The sequence below is a fragment of the Gossypium arboreum genome, chromosome 3 (assembly GCF_025698485.1).
Source record: "Gossypium arboreum isolate Shixiya-1 chromosome 3, ASM2569848v2, whole genome shotgun sequence".
In the NCBI taxonomy this organism is placed as follows: Eukaryota; Viridiplantae; Streptophyta; class Magnoliopsida; order Malvales; family Malvaceae; genus Gossypium; species Gossypium arboreum.
The window spans coordinates 80,837,994-80,855,875 of NC_069072.1; the positions used below are offsets into that span (position 1 = coordinate 80,837,994).

The 17,882-nt window shown below is 35.1% G+C and overlaps 1 protein-coding gene across 2 annotated transcripts; it reads left to right on the forward strand.

The window, feature by feature from the left end:
• The first annotated feature begins 414 nt into the window (after positions 1-414).
• LOC108468732 (probable transcription factor KAN4) lies at positions 415-2,921 on the forward strand. Of its 2 annotated transcripts, XM_053026181.1 has the most exons (6): positions 415-503; positions 1,100-1,418; positions 1,521-1,597; positions 1,818-1,888; positions 2,478-2,565; positions 2,658-2,921. In XM_053026181.1, the coding sequence occupies exons 1-6, from the start codon at positions 495-497 to the stop codon at positions 2,781-2,783; spliced, it is 690 nt and encodes a 229-aa protein (XP_052882141.1). In that variant the 5' UTR covers positions 415-494; the 3' UTR covers positions 2,784-2,921. The 2 variants fall into 2 exon arrangements, with proteins under 2 accessions (XP_052882141.1, XP_052882140.1); XM_053026180.1 differs by lacking the exon at positions 415-503 and having other exon boundaries at positions 600-1,418.
• The last annotated feature ends 14,961 nt before the right edge of the window (positions 2,922-17,882 follow it).

The window sequence follows — 17,882 nt, forward strand, 5'->3', positions numbered from 1 at the left end:
CAATATCTAATCTTACCACCATTATTTTTTTTACACTAACCATAAATAACTGTACCGTCCATCTAAAATTGCCTTAAGTCTTAATTTAGTTGGATAGTTATTAATTATTTTCTGTGCAAAAATGTATGGATTGGAGTGTACAAATATATATTTATTCTCTTATTTAAGGCTTGATGAGGGTTATAAATAATTTTAGGTATTGTATAAATGTTTAATGATATATATCTTTAATTTGACGTGAATTTAAAAATATAAAATTAATTTATAAGAGTTTTTAAAGATATTTTCCTTTAGCCAAAGTTCAAACTTGAAACTCCTACGTAAACCAAAGGATAGAGAAAGAGTCAGACAGCTGGATTCCAAACTCCTAATACGACGACAAGTATAAAAAGCAAGGACCAAGCCATCAATTTTACCTTTTGCATTATATTTATCAAAAATTTAACTATTAATATAATTTAAGCCTCTCCCTTTGAAGATGGAGTGGGCGATCCATGGACAAGGTAGTGAGTGAAAAAGACTGAATTTCCCTTCCAAATATTCCATTTAATAATAATAATAATCATTATAATAATACCAAATTTTGTTTTCTTGACTTCCAACCAACCATTCCTTCCCTGCATAAATGAAACCACCATTCCTTTCATCTATCCATGGCTGATGGTTGCCACTCTCCCTCCTGCTTAAGCTTTTTTTTTTTTTTTTAATTCCCCACCCCTTTATAAATGGCTATGGGAGAAATGAAGAAAAAAAAAAAAACCTCTGTTACTTACTTCCTCTTTTCCTGCAACTTTTTTTTTTCTATTCTTCTCCCTAACCTAACCGGTCGTAGTCTTTGCAATGATCTTTTTAAGTACCTTTGATATTTCTATTAAACCTGTATTCCACCAAAAAGCCTAGAATATTCTCTTTTACTCACTCCCTTACTCCCTCTTTCTCCAACAACGTCCATGCAAATCATGAGGCACTCATGATGATATAATATATTCATTCTTTCTTGGATTTTGAGTTTTGATCTAAGATCTTCAACTTTTCGTTGTTTCCACAAGTTTCAAAAACTATAATGAGGACCATACCTTTTCCTGATTTATCCTTGCAGATTAGCCCAACATCCATTTCAGTTTGTAGGGTTAAGGGAATGACCTACTATAGAAGCTCAACCACTGATTCTAGCTGCAGTGGAGCCAATCTGAGCCAGGGACAGCCAAGGTTGAGCTTAGGGTTCGAAACGGCAGTTTTGAGTCAATCCCAACCAAAACTTAATCATCATCAACCTCAAATCTATGGTCGTGAGTTCAAAAGAAATGCAAGAATGATCAATGGAGTGAAAAGACGGATGAGAGCTCCAAGAATGAGATGGACTACAACCCTCCATGCTCATTTTGTTCATGCAGTACAGCTTCTTGGAGGCCATGAAAGTAAATAATATTAAACAACCTATGATATACCTTTTCATCTACAAAACATTGGCTTTTCTCCCTTTAGCAAGTTTTACACCTTTGTATTGGCAACTATCACAGGAGCAACACCAAAATCTGTGTTAGAGTTGATGAATGTCAAGGATATAACCCTAGCTCACGTGAAGAGTCAATTGCAGGTGGAATCACCATTTGTTTGACCTTAAGTATAAGAATTGTTATTATTTTATGATGATCTTTCATACTTTATCGTGTACCTAGTTTTGTATTTCTATTATTATGATTCAACAATTGTAGTTGGATGTGGAGAAACAAGGACTAAGGACAAAATGGCATCTAGCTAGATGGTAATCTAGGCAAATTGAACATTTTTCTCATTGTTGTTCTGTGTTCATGCAGATGTATCGAACAGTGAAGAGCACTGACAAGGGATCAGCTAATTTACAAACCTCACCACAGAGGACCCAAAGGTGCAACATCTCCTCCCTCCATCTCTTTCCATTTTAATTTCTTTTATCTTAGAAGCTGCATTATTGTCTTTTCTATCTTCACAAAGTTTGAAAGATTAAAATAATATTTTGCCTAATTTAAATGAATGCATTAATTAATTCAATACGATCGTACGTACATGCATACATTTACACATATCCTTCGCCATGGACGTTTTTGGTCCAACATGTTGTCTGTCATTATTTGTGGTGTAGATAAGGCCAGCTTATTAATAAGAGTCTCAAGTACATATATTTTGCTGATGATGGCCGATCCAGGACTTCTATTAGACCTGTCGGATATAAGATAAGCTTTTCTTTCTTTCTTTTAGTTGTTCGGACTTAAATTATTATTTAAATTTAATTTAATTATAAAATATATAAATACAAATATAGTTTTCCTTTGGGTTTTATTAATCCAGTCAATCTATGAACAAGTTTTAGAAACTTATTTTAATCTTTAGAAATTTGAATTTTTTTTATGTCGATTTCTCAACACAAAATTCTTATCTTCCCGAATGATGATATTGTGATGTTCCAACTTAGTCGGTGTTTCCTCGTTTGATTGCAGCGATCCATGGCTATCCTCAATGGAGACTAATAATTTGATCATATCAGGCCATGGAAATAGTTTCACTTTTAAGTCGAATGATGCCAAGGTACGATTGCAGGACCAACATGTTGAAAGTTTAAACTACTATCATTGTGTACTGAATAGCGATGCTATAATTAAATTTGGTGTTTTCCATAGGTAAAGGTAGACAAGGCAGAGCTTCAAGTGTCGAATAGACTGAAGGACAGATTAGATTCCAACTCTTTGTCACCTTCACACATGTTACTTAACCTAGAATTCACCCTCGGGATGCCACTGTGTTGAATCTTCAAACTACTCAACTCTTCTCAAGTGCTAGGAACCATAAAACCAGCTAATATAATGGTTTTCTTTTTCCTGTTGGGAAATATCTAACTTGCATGAAATTATATATGAAAATTTTATTTTGGTAGACTTATGAAATCCGGCAATCATCTCGATCGTAAAGTATAAATGCTTTTCAGCACATTTAAATTTACGTTATCCTATTCTGACAACAATACTAATGTCAACTGAGTTAAAACTCATTTGATGAAAGTACAGTTTAATAACTTATAGGTACGATTCATATAAATTAGAGGACCCCTATCTATTAATTAAGATGCAAGTACTCCAATGAGTGTGATCATTCTTTGACGACCCATTAGAATTGCCATGATTGATCTTCAATTACTCCATATAAATAAATATATATATATATATATATATATATATATGTGGAAGGAGATTTTAAGGGACCACCAAGTTTGGCTGGTTGTTTCAATGAAATATCGGGATTTTTCTTTATATACATCAAACTTAGTGCTAATGAATTGAACTCAGTTTCAAATTAGACAGGAAAGAGATGAGCACGCCTATATTACTATTATGAAGCATAATTTCCCATATGCAATATTACAAATATATGTCGGCAAAAATATGGCTCCGGATTTGATTCTCAAAATACAGTGGAGTTGATTGAGGTGATGCCCTCTCGTTATTCAATCTAAAGTTCATCCATTTTTAACTTTAAACTTTGCTATAATTATAGATAAATTTGATTACCAACTTGAAGTATTTGATATCAAAATCATCAGATATAACATCAGCCAATCAAGAAATTCTTATCAAAATATAAAAATTCATAATGTCAAAATAAAATATCAATAATTTTAGAAATGTTAGTGAAGAAATTGTAAATGTTCCAAAGTTAAGTGACCTACATAGAAATTTTCAAAAAAAAAAAAGTAATTAAAAGTGTAATTTAAATTTTAGCAAAACATTTTTAAGCAATATACATTACAAATAATTTGTCATATACCAACGTTTACTTTTACTGATAGTTCAATTCTGTAAGTATAAGTATGTCTATATCAATGGATTGCTTATCCGTCAGTATATAATGAACCTATTTCAGTACATCCTATTATTGTCAGTATAAGAGTATCTATAATGACAAATCAAATTTATTCATCAGTATAGGTCTTATATATATTGTAACAGCCCATTTTTAGTGAAATCGGAACAGTGGTTTCAGGACCGCAAATTCAAGCTGGAAAGAAAATTTATTTTAATATTATTGCATGATTTGCATTGTGATAAGAATGTCATATGAAAATTCTGATAAGAAATTTTTATCGACTATGTGCTTAATTGTGGAAAGGACCAAATTGCGTAGAATGCAAAAGTTGAATTCTAATAGCTAGAAGGATTAAATAGCTATGGATTCAAAATTTGAGGTCTTTATACAATAATTAGACCATTAAAGAAAAGTTAGTAGATATTTTTGGTGATTCGTCCATGGAAAAATTTGAAAAGGCTAAGGACTAAATTGGAAATGAGAAAAGTTAAAAGATGATAACTAATTAATTAGAAAATATCGTCTTATTTTCATCAACTTCATCCCCAAATTCTATGGAAACCCTAGGAGACAGAAAGGAAACTAATCAAGCTTAATTAGGTATGTTTTCTTGTCCCAACTTTAGTAATTTTTATATTTTTGAGATCAGGATAGTTTAATTTATCTATTTTAGGGATTAATTTGAAAATAAATCAAAGTTTAGAAATTTTTCCATGGATGAAAATGCTGAAATTTTGAAATTTATGGTAGAAAATGAAAGGCTGTTGATAGATAAAGAACTTTTACAAAGAGAATTTTGATGAAATCATGATTTAGGGACTAAATTGAAAAGTGGTAAAACCCATGGAAAAAATTTGAATTTTGTGAAATATAAATGCTGTAAATGTTATATGAAAATTTCTGTTAGGCTTGGAATAAGGATTAAATTGTATGAGTTTTAATTTTATGAGCCTAGGGATAAAATTGGAATTTATGAAAAGTTTAGAGGCAAAATGGTAATTTTTCCTAGGGTGTAAATTGAATTCAATTGACTATGAAATGGATTAAATTGATGATTAAATTTATTTATATAGATTCGGACAACTCAAATTCGAAGATAGAACGAGGAAAAGAAAAAGTTTCGGATTAGTAGATTTATACACAAACGAGTGTTGAGGTAAGTTCGTGTAACCAAATTGTGTTTATTTTCATGTTTGAAATGAATGTGGTATGTATTGTATGAAATATATAAATGTTATAAATAAATGAAATAATCACAGATTCAATCAAATCCGGAAAATGTTAACTTCTGTTTGAATAATGAAATTCGATGGATATATGTAATTTCCTATATTGATTGTGGTCCTGCGTATGTTGCGGACAGAATATAGCTCAGACGAGCATCCCTGTATAGCTGTCTCGAGCATGTTGTTATATAGTTCCTACGAGTATCCTGATCGGTAGTGATTTTGCATGTGTTGCACATTACCGTAGCTCTATGTGAGCATCATGTTACATGATTTGATCGGTTGTGATCCAACATATAACGCGAACACAAACGCAGCTCTACGTGAGCGTCCTGATATAAGCTCTTTTGGGCTTCCTGACATGGCTCACTTGAACTCCCTGTTACCTTATCCAGTGCTTCCTGATATTAACTCTTCGAAGTTATCTGTTAAGCTTTATTAGCTCTTTGATTAAAACTCTTATGAGTTTTCCTGTTTAGCTCGGATAAGTGTCCTGTTACATGGCTCAACTAAGCATCTTGATATGTGACTCGAGAGTGTGCTCCCTAATTAAATGCCCTAATGGGTACCCTTGATTATGAGTTGACGGTTTACAGTTTTGTACACCTTATGTGTACTACATGAGTATCCATCGATATTTCAATAATTCAACGGACAACACTTCTAGCATGAGAAATTATAAGATTAAAAGAGTTATGTCTTGAATACTTCTGAATACCTAAAAGAGTGTAGCATGATGAGCTCATTCATGTTTATTTGATGTACATGTGTACTATGTGGCTAACTTGCTTATTTGAGTATATATGATGAGGCAAATTTGTTGGGAATCATGTTATTGTATGCTTATTTGAATGAATATACTTGGTAAGTTTAATTCTTGGTATAGGAACTTACTAAGCATTAAATGCTTACTAGGTTTTATTTTCCTCTATTTTATAGTGCTCGGAAGCTCAAGAGGGTTGGAAACCGGTCGGAGTATCACCACACTATCCTTCAGCTGTTTTGGTATAAATAGCAAACTTTTTATAGTATAATGGCAGGTATAAGCTAGTTAGGCAAAATGATGAAATATTTTGGTTGTATCTAGCCATTGGAATGACTGGCGTAAAGTATATTTTGATGTAATTATATATGGCCTAGTCATGTTTGATGAATGAATGGTTTAAATTGGTATATATGATAACATAAATCTATAGTTATAATTATGTCATTGGTAAGTTTAATCACATAAATAAATGAATTAATAAGTCATGCAAAAGACTTGTTTTTGGCTGATTATTATGTCTTGAATTGGTTGATATAAGTATGTAAGTGTTGATATAGGTTGTTGGCAAATTTGGGTGAGAAATAAAGCTAGGAAATGACTTTATTTTGTCCACATGGGTAGACACACGGGCGAGTGTCTTGACTGTGTGTGACACACGGCCTAGCACATGGGCATGTGGTTTGGCCATTAATCCTCTACATCTTAAATTTGAGAAAAAGAAAGCTCAGAATTTGGCACATAGGTAGAGACACGGACGTCTGTATAACAGCCCGATTTAGGGCCAAAATGGAACAGTAGTTTTGAAACCACGAATCCGAGGTTGAAAAAAATTATTTTGATTAAGTTTTATTATTTATATTATGATTTCATAATTGTGTGAAAATTTCGTTGCGAAATTTTATCGATTGGGTGTTTAATTTGACGTTTAGGACTAAATTGAAATAGGTGAAAAATGTATGTGTTCTAGTTCATAAAGTACTTGATTGAAATGGGGGTTTTAAGTAGAGGTCCTTAAATGGAAATTATACCATTATACTTTATATGGACAAAAATTTGGACATGGATGGAATTTTTAGAAAGTTTAGTAGTAAGAGCATTTTGGTCATTTGCATAATAAATGAAATAAAATGGGAAAAATAACACAAAAATGTGTTCATCTTCATTTAGCTTGGCTGAAACTTGCATGTTCTCCATAGCTAGGGTTTGTTTCAAGCTTTCAAGCTCAATAGTAAGTGCATTCAAGCCCTGTTTTTAATGTTCTTTACACTTTTGAAATCCTCGTAGCTCGGTCTACCTATTTCTACCATTATTTTGAGTTAGGGTTTATGTTTAAAAATTTACCCATGAATGATATGCATGTATTTTGATGTTTTATGGTAGAATATGAATGTTTTAAGCTAGGAGAACGATCTTTTCTAAGCGATTTTTAGCGAAAACGAGCAAAATGGCATAATCGGTAAAAATACCTATTGTTCATAACTATGTGTTAGAGTGAGAATTTGATGTTGCCATAGAAGGGAAAAATGATCAGAATGTCATAAAACATAAGAATAAGGGATGAAATTAAATTTCCGAACCTAGGGGCAAAATCGTAATTTTGTAAAAGTTAGGGGGCAAAAATGTAATTTTTCTATAATGTGATTTTTGGAGTGAAATAAATAGTATGAGTGTTAAATGAGCTAAATGTGTTGTTATAGATCAAGAAAGGCGTGGAATCGACCTCGAACGGGGGAAGGAAAAGGTTTTGGACTAAATTGCAAAATTTCCATATTTTGCACCGAGGTAAGTTTGTATGTAAATAATACATTAACTTCATTTACATTTTTATAAGCCTATTATATATATTTTAGCTGATTTTGAAGCATAAATCGACTATTGGAAGAATGGAAATAAGTAATAGAGAGAGAAATCCCGGTTGAACATTCGGAAAGATTGAATAATATAGATGGAGCGTAGCTAGGTCAAATGTATGGTCCTGAGTGCACATCATGTGTACAAGAGAGCTACGAGATACTATGTAGTAGCTAGGTCACATGTGTGATACGGGATGTATCCCATGTAGACAAGAGAGCTACGGGAGAGATAAACGTAGCTAGGTCGCATGTGTGATTCCAAGTGAAAGACACCATGTAGACAAGAGAGATACGAGATAAATTGGCTAGGTCACATGAGTGGTACTAAGTGTTACAAGAGAGCCGAATTATATGAAATATGATGGTGGGGCTATGTGCTGAAACCATCAAGTATCGAGGATTGATCCGAATTGTTCAATGGGATGGTTTTATGGTGACATTGTAATCATGGACCTATACTTGTGATGTAAGAAATGTGGTGAAAATGAATTGTGATATGCATGTAAAAATGAGGTTAATACAAAGAAAGTGTGAAAGAGTGAATTAGCAATAATCTTGTTTTTGGACAATCAGCGATGGCGAATTTGAAAAATCACAAAAATAGTAAGAATTTAATTAGAGGCTGAATGAGATATGAAATTAAAGCTTAATGAGTCTATTCCCATGTAAAAGAAACAGAGCAAGTAAAGGAACTCTATATTTTGAGATATTTATATTGCTGTGTGACTCACTCAGAATGACTATGTGTTCCCCTGTTCCAAATTTGAAAAATCATTAAACATTTTAAAAAACAAATTAAGAAATTGAGTTTATATGTATAGATTCTTTATGAGTCTAGTTTTAAATGAAATAGATTTCATGGCTATTTGAATTGTGTACTGGGAGAAATTCAATTCGTAGTGAACAAAGGTCAGATTAGTCGAGCTGTATAACAGGGGAAAACTTTAACTAATAAACTGTACTAATTAGCTGAACCAAAAATTCTAGAAAAATTTTAGTCATAAGTAATATGAGTCTAGTTTCATGAAAATTTTACGGATTTTAATTTCGAGTTTTTTAACTCGAGTTATGATTTATTTAGTGAATATGACGCAGGAGAGACAACTTGACCAAAGTGGAGTAAATAGTGAAATTAAAAGTAGATACACTTGAGTTATTGTGTAAACATATTAAATTCTTTATTCATTATTTATATACTTGCTTACTAAGCTATAAGCTTACTTTCTTTTCTCTCTTTTGTCTTATAGTGTCGTCCAGCTTGCACAGGAGTCAAGGGTATTTGAACTGAACATTTTGAATTATAGCATGTATAGTAGGCTTAGTTATTTTGTTACGTGTCATAATTGCCTAGGTTTAAAATATTAATTATAGTATCTGACCGATTATTTTGTACGAAGCCTTTGAAATTGGCTAGTATTGTTAAAGGCATATGTTATAATGATTCATGATCTAATTGCACGCCATATTTTTGTCTCGATTTTATTTAATAGTATGTACTATGATTTGTTAATACCTCGTACCCTGTTCCAACGACGGATACGGGTAAGGGGTGTTACAGTCTGTCTCAGCGCTGTGTGATACACGGCCTAGAACACGGGCATGTGTCTTGGTCGTGTGAACCCTGCACCTAATTTTTGAAAATTAAATTGATCACACGGCCTACTCACAAGGGCATGTGACTGGTTGTGTGGCACAAGTCAGAGAGTTACACGGGGTTGGACAAGACCTGTAACACGGGCATGTCCTTTAACCAATAGGAAAAATTTTAAAATTTCGTGAAAAATTTTCTGAGTTTCCAAATCAGTCCCGATTTGATTCAAATTTTTAAATTGGACCTTAAGGGTCCATATAAGGGACAATGTGATTAATTTCAGATTGAACAGTAAATGATATGAATTGCATGAAATTATTCTGTAAACTCTAGTGATACTTCGTAACCCTGTTCCGGCGACGGATACGGGTTAGGGGTGTTACATATATCGATAGTTTTATTAGTACCATCGATATAGGATGTATTCTGAAAAGCTTAAAATATGTCATAGGTCCTTGTACTTTTTGTAAATTTCAAATTAAGTCACTGTACTTTTATTTTTAAGAATTTAGTCCATCTAATTTTTAGAAATTTCAAGTCCAACTGTTAACACTATTAAAGTAAATTGTTTTTAAAATTTAGGTTAATTATAAACTTTTTTCTTTAGTTACATGTGTGACAGCCCTAAATTGACCCTAGTCAGAAAGTGGTTTCGGGACCGCTAAACCGAGTCACCGAAGTATTTGAATATGATATTTATTGTCTAAAATATGTGAATATGAATGTGTGAAAGTTTTAAGCTTCGATTTAGTCGATTGCATGTGAATTTAATGAATAGGACTTATGTGTGGCACTTTTAAAAGGTGATAGGTTAATCTATAAGGACCTATTAATGCATGTTATATAAATGAGGGGTTTGCATGTCAAATTTCCATTTATAATAGCTAGTGGCCGCCATGGTATGGGTCATGAATGATAATATCTATTTTCTATTAGCATTTTAGTTTACAAAATAAAATAAGGAATTAAGAATAATAAAACATGTGGTAATGGGAGGAGAAACCAAAGTTGTCATCTTTGCTCCTCATTGTCGTGACTAGAAGAGAAAAGCTTGGAAAAATTCAGCTATGGTGGTTAGCTAAATCAAGGTAAGTTCAAGGATGATTCTTGGATTTCTAGCATTTTTTTTTGAGTTAGTCATTAAGCTCTTTGCTTAACCCATGACCAAACTTGAAATGGTAGGATGTCTTGAGCATTCGGCCATGGTAGAAAGTAGAAGAGAAATATGGTTGTTGTTCATGTTATTTGGATGAAAAAAATTGGTAGTTAGATGGAGAGGATATGATTTTGGATATTATTGGGCAATGTATGTGCTTTGAATTGAAGGAATGGAGAGGATGCTTTAATTGTGTTATGAACAATTATATGTTAAATTAAGGTTTGCTAAGCTAGCTATTAAGGTGATTTTGGAAAATCACCATAAATTGTAGGAGTTGAGTTAGAGGCTGAATGAATTATTTCATTAAAGCTTGAAGAGTTTAGTTTCTTAGAAAAGAAACCATAAAAACAAAAGAGTAACCGATCTTGAGATATTTGAAGTATTGTGGGGCTGAGTCAAAATGACTACTAGATTCCCTATTCTGTGTTTATAAAATCAGTATAAATTGTACAAAAATGGCCCTAAGATAAAATTTATATGCTTAGACTCCTTAATGAGTCTAGTTTCAAATGAAATAAACGAGAACATATTTTGAATTCTGTACAATGAGAAATTTGATTCAGTAGTGCAGAGTAGTCATTTAGTCAAACAAAGAAACAAGGTGAGCTTTAAGAAAAATCTGGTATTGTTGGGCTGAACTAAAAATTTTTAATTTTATGGATAATAGATAAATGAGTCTTCTGTCAAGAAAAATTTACGGCAATTGATTTGGAGTTTCGTAGCTCTAGTTATAAAAACTTTAGTGATGTTGTTCGGAAGTCAACTTATAAGGAAATTGTAATTATATTGTAAACATTAATGAAAATTTGCTAATGAATTAATTATTGATTTTTATAAAGCTTACTATCAACTATATGTGTGAAAGTGAATCCATATGTATTATATTCTGAAAGTAATGCTTGAATAGTCGATTAATGACTAGTTAAAATTTGTTGAACTTAAGCTCAAGAGCTTGGAGGATCAAAGTTGGATAAGGAAAGGAAAAAGTGATCGAATAGCCGTTGAAATCATTCGACAACATCCGAGGTAAGTCGTCGAGTAATGAAACTTAGTTTATGATTTGATTAAGTCATGACATACAAGCATAACAAATAAACGGTGATATAATGATTCTACTTGAATTATATATTGAGGTGATTAGTTTATGCCTATGACGGTAGCCGAATGTGTATGGAGATCATGTTATAAAGCCAATCAAAATCATGCTCTTTGTATGTGGCTATTGAGCCGAAATTGGTAAGTGTGATAAGTGTCTTGTGTTTGAGCTTTAGTAATGAAAATGAAATATGGATGTGTCATGATTTATTGATATATGTGCATGGTTATTCGAATGATATCCGGGCTAAGTCCCGAAGGCTTTTGTGCTAGTGACTATATCCGGACTAAGATCCGAAGGCATTTGTGCGAGTTGCTATATCCGGGCTAAGACCCGAAGGCATTTATGCTAGTGACTATATTCGGACTAAGATCCGAAGGCATTTGTCCGAGTTGCTATATCCGGGCTAAGACCCGAAGGCATTTATGCTAGTGACTATATTCGGGCTAAGACCCGAAGGCATTTGTGCGAGTTGTTATATCCGGCTAAATCCTGAAGATACTTGGGTTTGGAAGTGAGCGACCTTGCTGTAATAATTTCAATTAATACGCTCATAAAATCCAAACGATAAGGTATGTTTCGTATATGCATCGGAAAAATCGATTCGTTTTAAATAGTATTCGTTCAATTGATTAATGAACTTCTGGCCTTTAGTTAGGTTTGATACCTTGTGCATGAAAATATTGGTTGAAGCTGAAGTAAGTATGATTATGAGAATGTGCATATATGAAGTTATTCATTTAGCCATATGAATGTTATACTTTGGTCGAAACTAATTTCATTACTCAAAACTTACTAAGCATTAAATGCTTATTCTGTTTCTTTGATTCTCTGTTTTATAGATTTTGGTTCGTCAGCTATCGGACTCGGGAGTGTCAAAGTCGAAGTCGCCCACACTATCAAAGCCCTTTTGGTACTCTTTTAGTTGAACTCTGATAATGGCATGTATAGGATTGCCCTTTGTTGTTAGTCAAGTACTTTGGTAATGTATATATTTGGATGGCCATGCGAAAATGGCTTATATATATTTTGAGCATAGCATTATAATCATTTTGTATGTTGTTCATTGAGTGGTATGGAAATGTTTGGTAACGATTAGCCATTGGGATGGTTAATCACGATCATTTTGGTGCTATGTATGACAAATTCTAGTGGATCCATGGAAAACCATGAAATAGGTAAAGTTTACCTTAAAAATAGATGCTGGCAGCAGCAGTGATGAGGATTTGAAAAATCCCTAAAAATAGTAGGAATGGAATTAAATAGTGAATAAATTATGAAATTTAACCTTGATGAATCTATTTTCATATGAAAGTAACGAAACGATCATATGAGCCGTATTTTATGAGATGTTTAAATTTTCGTGAAACAGGGCCAGAGCGATTTCTGGATCCCCTGTTATGACTTTTGAAATTCACTATAAATTAACCAGAGATAATTATAAGTCATGCCATATATGTACAGATTCCTTTTCGAGTCTAGTTTCTTTAGAAAGAAACGGCATAAGTATTGAAGCCCTGTACAGGGAGATATCTAAGTCGTAATGCATGAAGGTCAGAGTAGTCGAACCCTGAAACAGGGGGGACTTTAACTAATAAACTGTACTAATTGGCCTAACCAAAAATTCTAGAAAAAAATTTGAAGATAAATGTATGAGTCTAGTTTCAGGAAAAATTTACGGAATCAGTTTTTGAGCTTCGGAACTCGAGATATGATTTTTAAAGTGACCGTGATGCAGTTAGCCAGCTTGTCTGGAAATTTTAAAAAAAATGAACTGTGTAAGTAAACGAATTAAGTCCGTTAACACCTGTTGTTCGACTCCGGTAACGGTCTCGGCTACGGGGCGTTAGAATTTTATTGGTATCAGAACTACGGTTTAGTCGATTCTAGGACTACCGTAATACGTTCGGGTCTAGCTATACATGCCATTATGTGATTATTTGATAGTGTGGTGATTTACGCTTAAAATGTGTTTACTTATAGAAATGGATCCCGATCCCAACCGAAGCGGTAGTGATGATCTTGAGAGTGTAGCGCTGCTCAAGACAAGGGACAATAATACCGATTCTCAACCTATTGCTAGTAATCGAATGATGAAGCTAGACAAGCTTTTTATAGCGTGATGAATGATTGGTTCAACCAATACATTCGAACTAATACTACTGTTCCACAACCCCATTCCCGACTAATACAACCCCAGACCTACAATACCTCCGATGAATCGACCAAATAAGGTCAAATAAGCCCCAGTTGATGAATCCGAAAACATGGGGCTCTGAATTTAAAGCTACGACAATGACGATGCCGAGCAAGTTGAATTTTGGTTGGACAACACTATTCGGGTACTTGACGAACTATCTTGCACACCCGATGAATGCCTAAAGTGTACTATCTCCTTGCTACGTGATTCTGCCTACTATTGGTGGAATACGTTGATTTCTGTTGTGCCCAGAGAGCAAGTAACTTGGGAGTTTTTCCAAACCGAGTTTCGAAAAAAGTATATCAGTCAGAGATTCATTGATCAAAAACGGAAAGAATTTCTTGAACTTAAACAAGGTTCCATGTCGGTTACCGACTATGAACGAAAGTTTGTAAGGCTTAGCCGGTACGCGCGAGAATGCATTTCTTCAGAAGCTATGATGTGTAAACGTTTCGAAGATGGACTGAACGATGATATAAAGCTGTATGTTGGCATTTTAGAAATCCGAGAATTTGTGGTACTTGTCGAGCGAGCTTGCAAAGCCGAGGAGCTCAGTAAGGAGAAAAGAAAAGCTGATATGGGAGCAAAGGAGTTTCGTAAGAGATCTTCGGGGAAGCCCTTTCAACAGTTATCGAAGAAATTTAGAGATGGTTTAGGCCGATCTAGAGATACTTTGGGCTTTTCTAGACGAGATCGTGATCGACCCCCTGTGAGTGCACGAGTCACTTCGGTCGCCAGTGTTGGAAATGATCGTCGAGACAGAACGGAGTGCCAGTATTGTGGTAAATGGCATTCGGGAGTTGTAGATTCCATGACCGCTCCTGTTACAAGTGTGGATCAGCTGACCACTTTATTAAAGATTGCCCGAGATTGTCTGAACAGAATGTAAATCAGAGTGGGAAACTGGGTGCTACTACTGCTCGGGGTAGACCATCTAGAAATACGAGCAATGCTAGTGGCGGTCAGAGAGGATCTAGAGATGCTACAACCAGATCTGAGGCTTGTGCTCCTGCTAGAGCTTATGCTATACGCGCACGCGAGGATGCTTCCTCACCAGATGTTATTACCGGTACTTTTACTCTCTTTGATACTAATGTGATTGCTTTGATTGACCCTGGTTCTACTCATTCTTATATATGTGAAACCTTAGCATCCAAAGAAGACTTTACCGTTGAGTCTCTCGAGTTCGTTATTAGAGTGTCGAATCCCTTGGGTCGTTATGTACTTGTTGACAAAGTGTGTAAGAAATGTCCCCTAGTAATTCGAGGTTCCTGTTTTCCGGCCGATTTGATGCTTTTACCGTTTGATGAATTTGATGTTATTCTCGGTCTGGATTGGTTGACCGTACATGATGCAGTTGTGAATTGCAAAAGTAAGACTATTGATTTGAGGTGTGCAAATAATGAGATAATCCGAGTTGAGTCTACTGTTTTGAATGGATCGCCAATAATAATATCCTCGATGTTAGCCCAAAAATATGTGAGAAAGGGGTGTGAAGCGTATCTTGCATACGTACTTGATAATAAAGAGTCAGGAAAGAAACTTGAATCGGTACCAGTGGTTTGTGAATATCCGGATGTTTTCCCCGAAGAGTTACCAGGATTACCACCTGTTCGGGAGGTAGAGTTTGGCATCGAACTTGTACCTGGTACCACTCCAATTTAGATAGCTCCGTATCGTATGGCACCAACAAAATTAAAGGAATTGAAAGCTCAATTGCAAGAGTTGACGGATAGAGGTTTCGCTCGACCAAGTTTCTCACCTTGGGGTGCACCAGTATTGTTTGTGAAAAAGAAGGACGGAACCATGAGATTGTGCATCGACTATCGTCAGCTGAATAAAGTGACAATAAAGAATAAATATCCGTTACCGCGTATTGATGATTTGTTCGACCAACTAAGGGGAGCCTCAGTGTTTTCAAAGATAGATTTGAGATCGGGTTATTACTAGTTGCGAATTCGAGATTCGGATATACCTAAAACTGCTTTCAGAACGAGGTACGGTCACTATGAGTTTTTAGTGATGCCGTTTGGACTCACTAATGCCCCTGCGGTATTTATAGATCTGATGAATCGGGTCTTCAGACAGGATTTGGACTGGTTTGTAGTTGTGTTTATTGATGACATCTTAGTCTATTCAAGAGATGAAACCGAGCATGCTGAGCACCTGAGATTAGTGTTGCAGATTTTACGAGATAAGCAGTTATATGCTAAGTTCAGTAAGTGTGAGTTCTGGTTAAGAGAGGTGAGCTTCTTGGGTCATGTGGTATCCGTGATCGGTATTCGAGTTGATCCGAGCAAAATTTCAGCCATACTTAACTGGAAGCCCCAGAAATATTACGAGGTTCGGAGCTTTTGGGACTTGCGGTTACTACAGACGGTTTGTAAAGGGTTTCTCGATGATAGCCACACCAATGACGGTTACTCCGAAAGATGTTAAGTTCGAATGGTCGAAAAATGTCGAAAAGTTTCGATCAACTAAAACTTACTTGGTGAAGCTCCAAGCTAGTGCAACTGAATCGTGCAAAGAGTTTGTCATTCTACATGGACGCATCCTTACTTGGGTTGGGTTGTGTATTGATGCAAGAAGGTCGAGTTGTAGCTTATGCGTCGAGACAATTGAAGCCACATGAGAAAAATTATCCAACCCATGATCTCGAACTAGCTGCCATCGTATTCGCTTTGAAAATATGGCAACATTACTTATTTGGTGAGAAGTGCCATGTATATTCGGATCACAAAAGTCTCAAATATTTGATGACTCAAAGAGACTTGAATCTGTGACAAAGACGTTGGCTCGAGTTGTTAAAAGATTATGAGCTTGTCATTGACTATCACCCGGGAAAGGCTAATGTGGTTGTGGATGCTTTAAGTCGTAAATCACTATTTGCTTTATGAGCGAGGAATGTACACTTGTCTGTTCTATCCGACAATGTGTTAGTAGCAGAATTAAAGGCCAAACCATTGTTGATTCATCAAATTCGTGAAGCTCAGAAAGTCAATGATGAATTGGTTGCAAAACGGGCTGAATGTTTTTCGAACATGGAATCAGAGTTTCAAATTGATGATGACGATTGTTTGAGGTTCAGAAGTCGTTTGTGTGTCCCAAGAAATTCAGAACTTATTTCGATGATTCTGAACGAAGCTCATTGTAGCCGAATGTCAATTCACCCGGGGAGTACGAAAATGTACAACGACCTGAGACGTCAGTTTTGGTGGCATGGCCTGAAACGAGACATTTCCGATTTTGTTTCGAAGTGTTTAATATGTCAACAGGTGAAAGCGGAACATCAAGTGCCTACAGGTTTACTTCAGCCGATCATGATACCTGAATGCAAATGGGATCGAGTCACGATGGATTTTGTATCTGGGTTGCCATTGTCGGCAACTAAGAAAGATGCGATTTGGGTTGTTATTGATAGACTGACTAAGTCGGCTCATTTTATTCCCGTACGTACGGATTATTCACTGGATAAACTAGCTGAATTGTATGTTTCTCAGATTGTGAAATTACACGGGTTACCCATTTCTATTATGTCGGATAGAGATCCGAGATTCACCTCGCAATTTTGGAAGAAATTGCAAGAAGCTTTGGGTACCAAGTTGCATTTTAGCACTGCTTTTCATCCCCAAACCGATGGTCAATCCGAGTGGATAATTCAGATACTCGAGGATATGTTGAGATGTTGCATCCTTGAGTTTAGTGGTTTATGGGAACGGTATTTACCTTTGATTGAATTCGCTTACAACAATAGTTTTCAATCAAGTATTAAGATGGCACCTTACGAGGCTTTGTACGGTCGTAAATGCCGTACACCATTGTTTTGGACCGAGCTCGGTGAAAGTAAAATTTTCGGAGTTGATTTGATTAAAGATGTTGAGCAGAAAGTAAAAATAATTCGTGAAAGTCTGAAGGCAGCATCAGATCGTCAGAAGTCGTACACGGATTTGAAACGAAAAGACATTGAGTATCAGGTGGGAGATAAAGTGTTTCTTAAAGTTTCGCCTTGGAAAAAGATACTCAGATTTGGCCGTAAGGGCAAACTGAGTCCGAGGTTCATAGGGCCGTATGAAATATCCGAACGAGTTGGCCCAGTGGCATATAGATTGATTTTACCCCCTGACCTCGAGAAGATTCACAACATTTTTCATGTT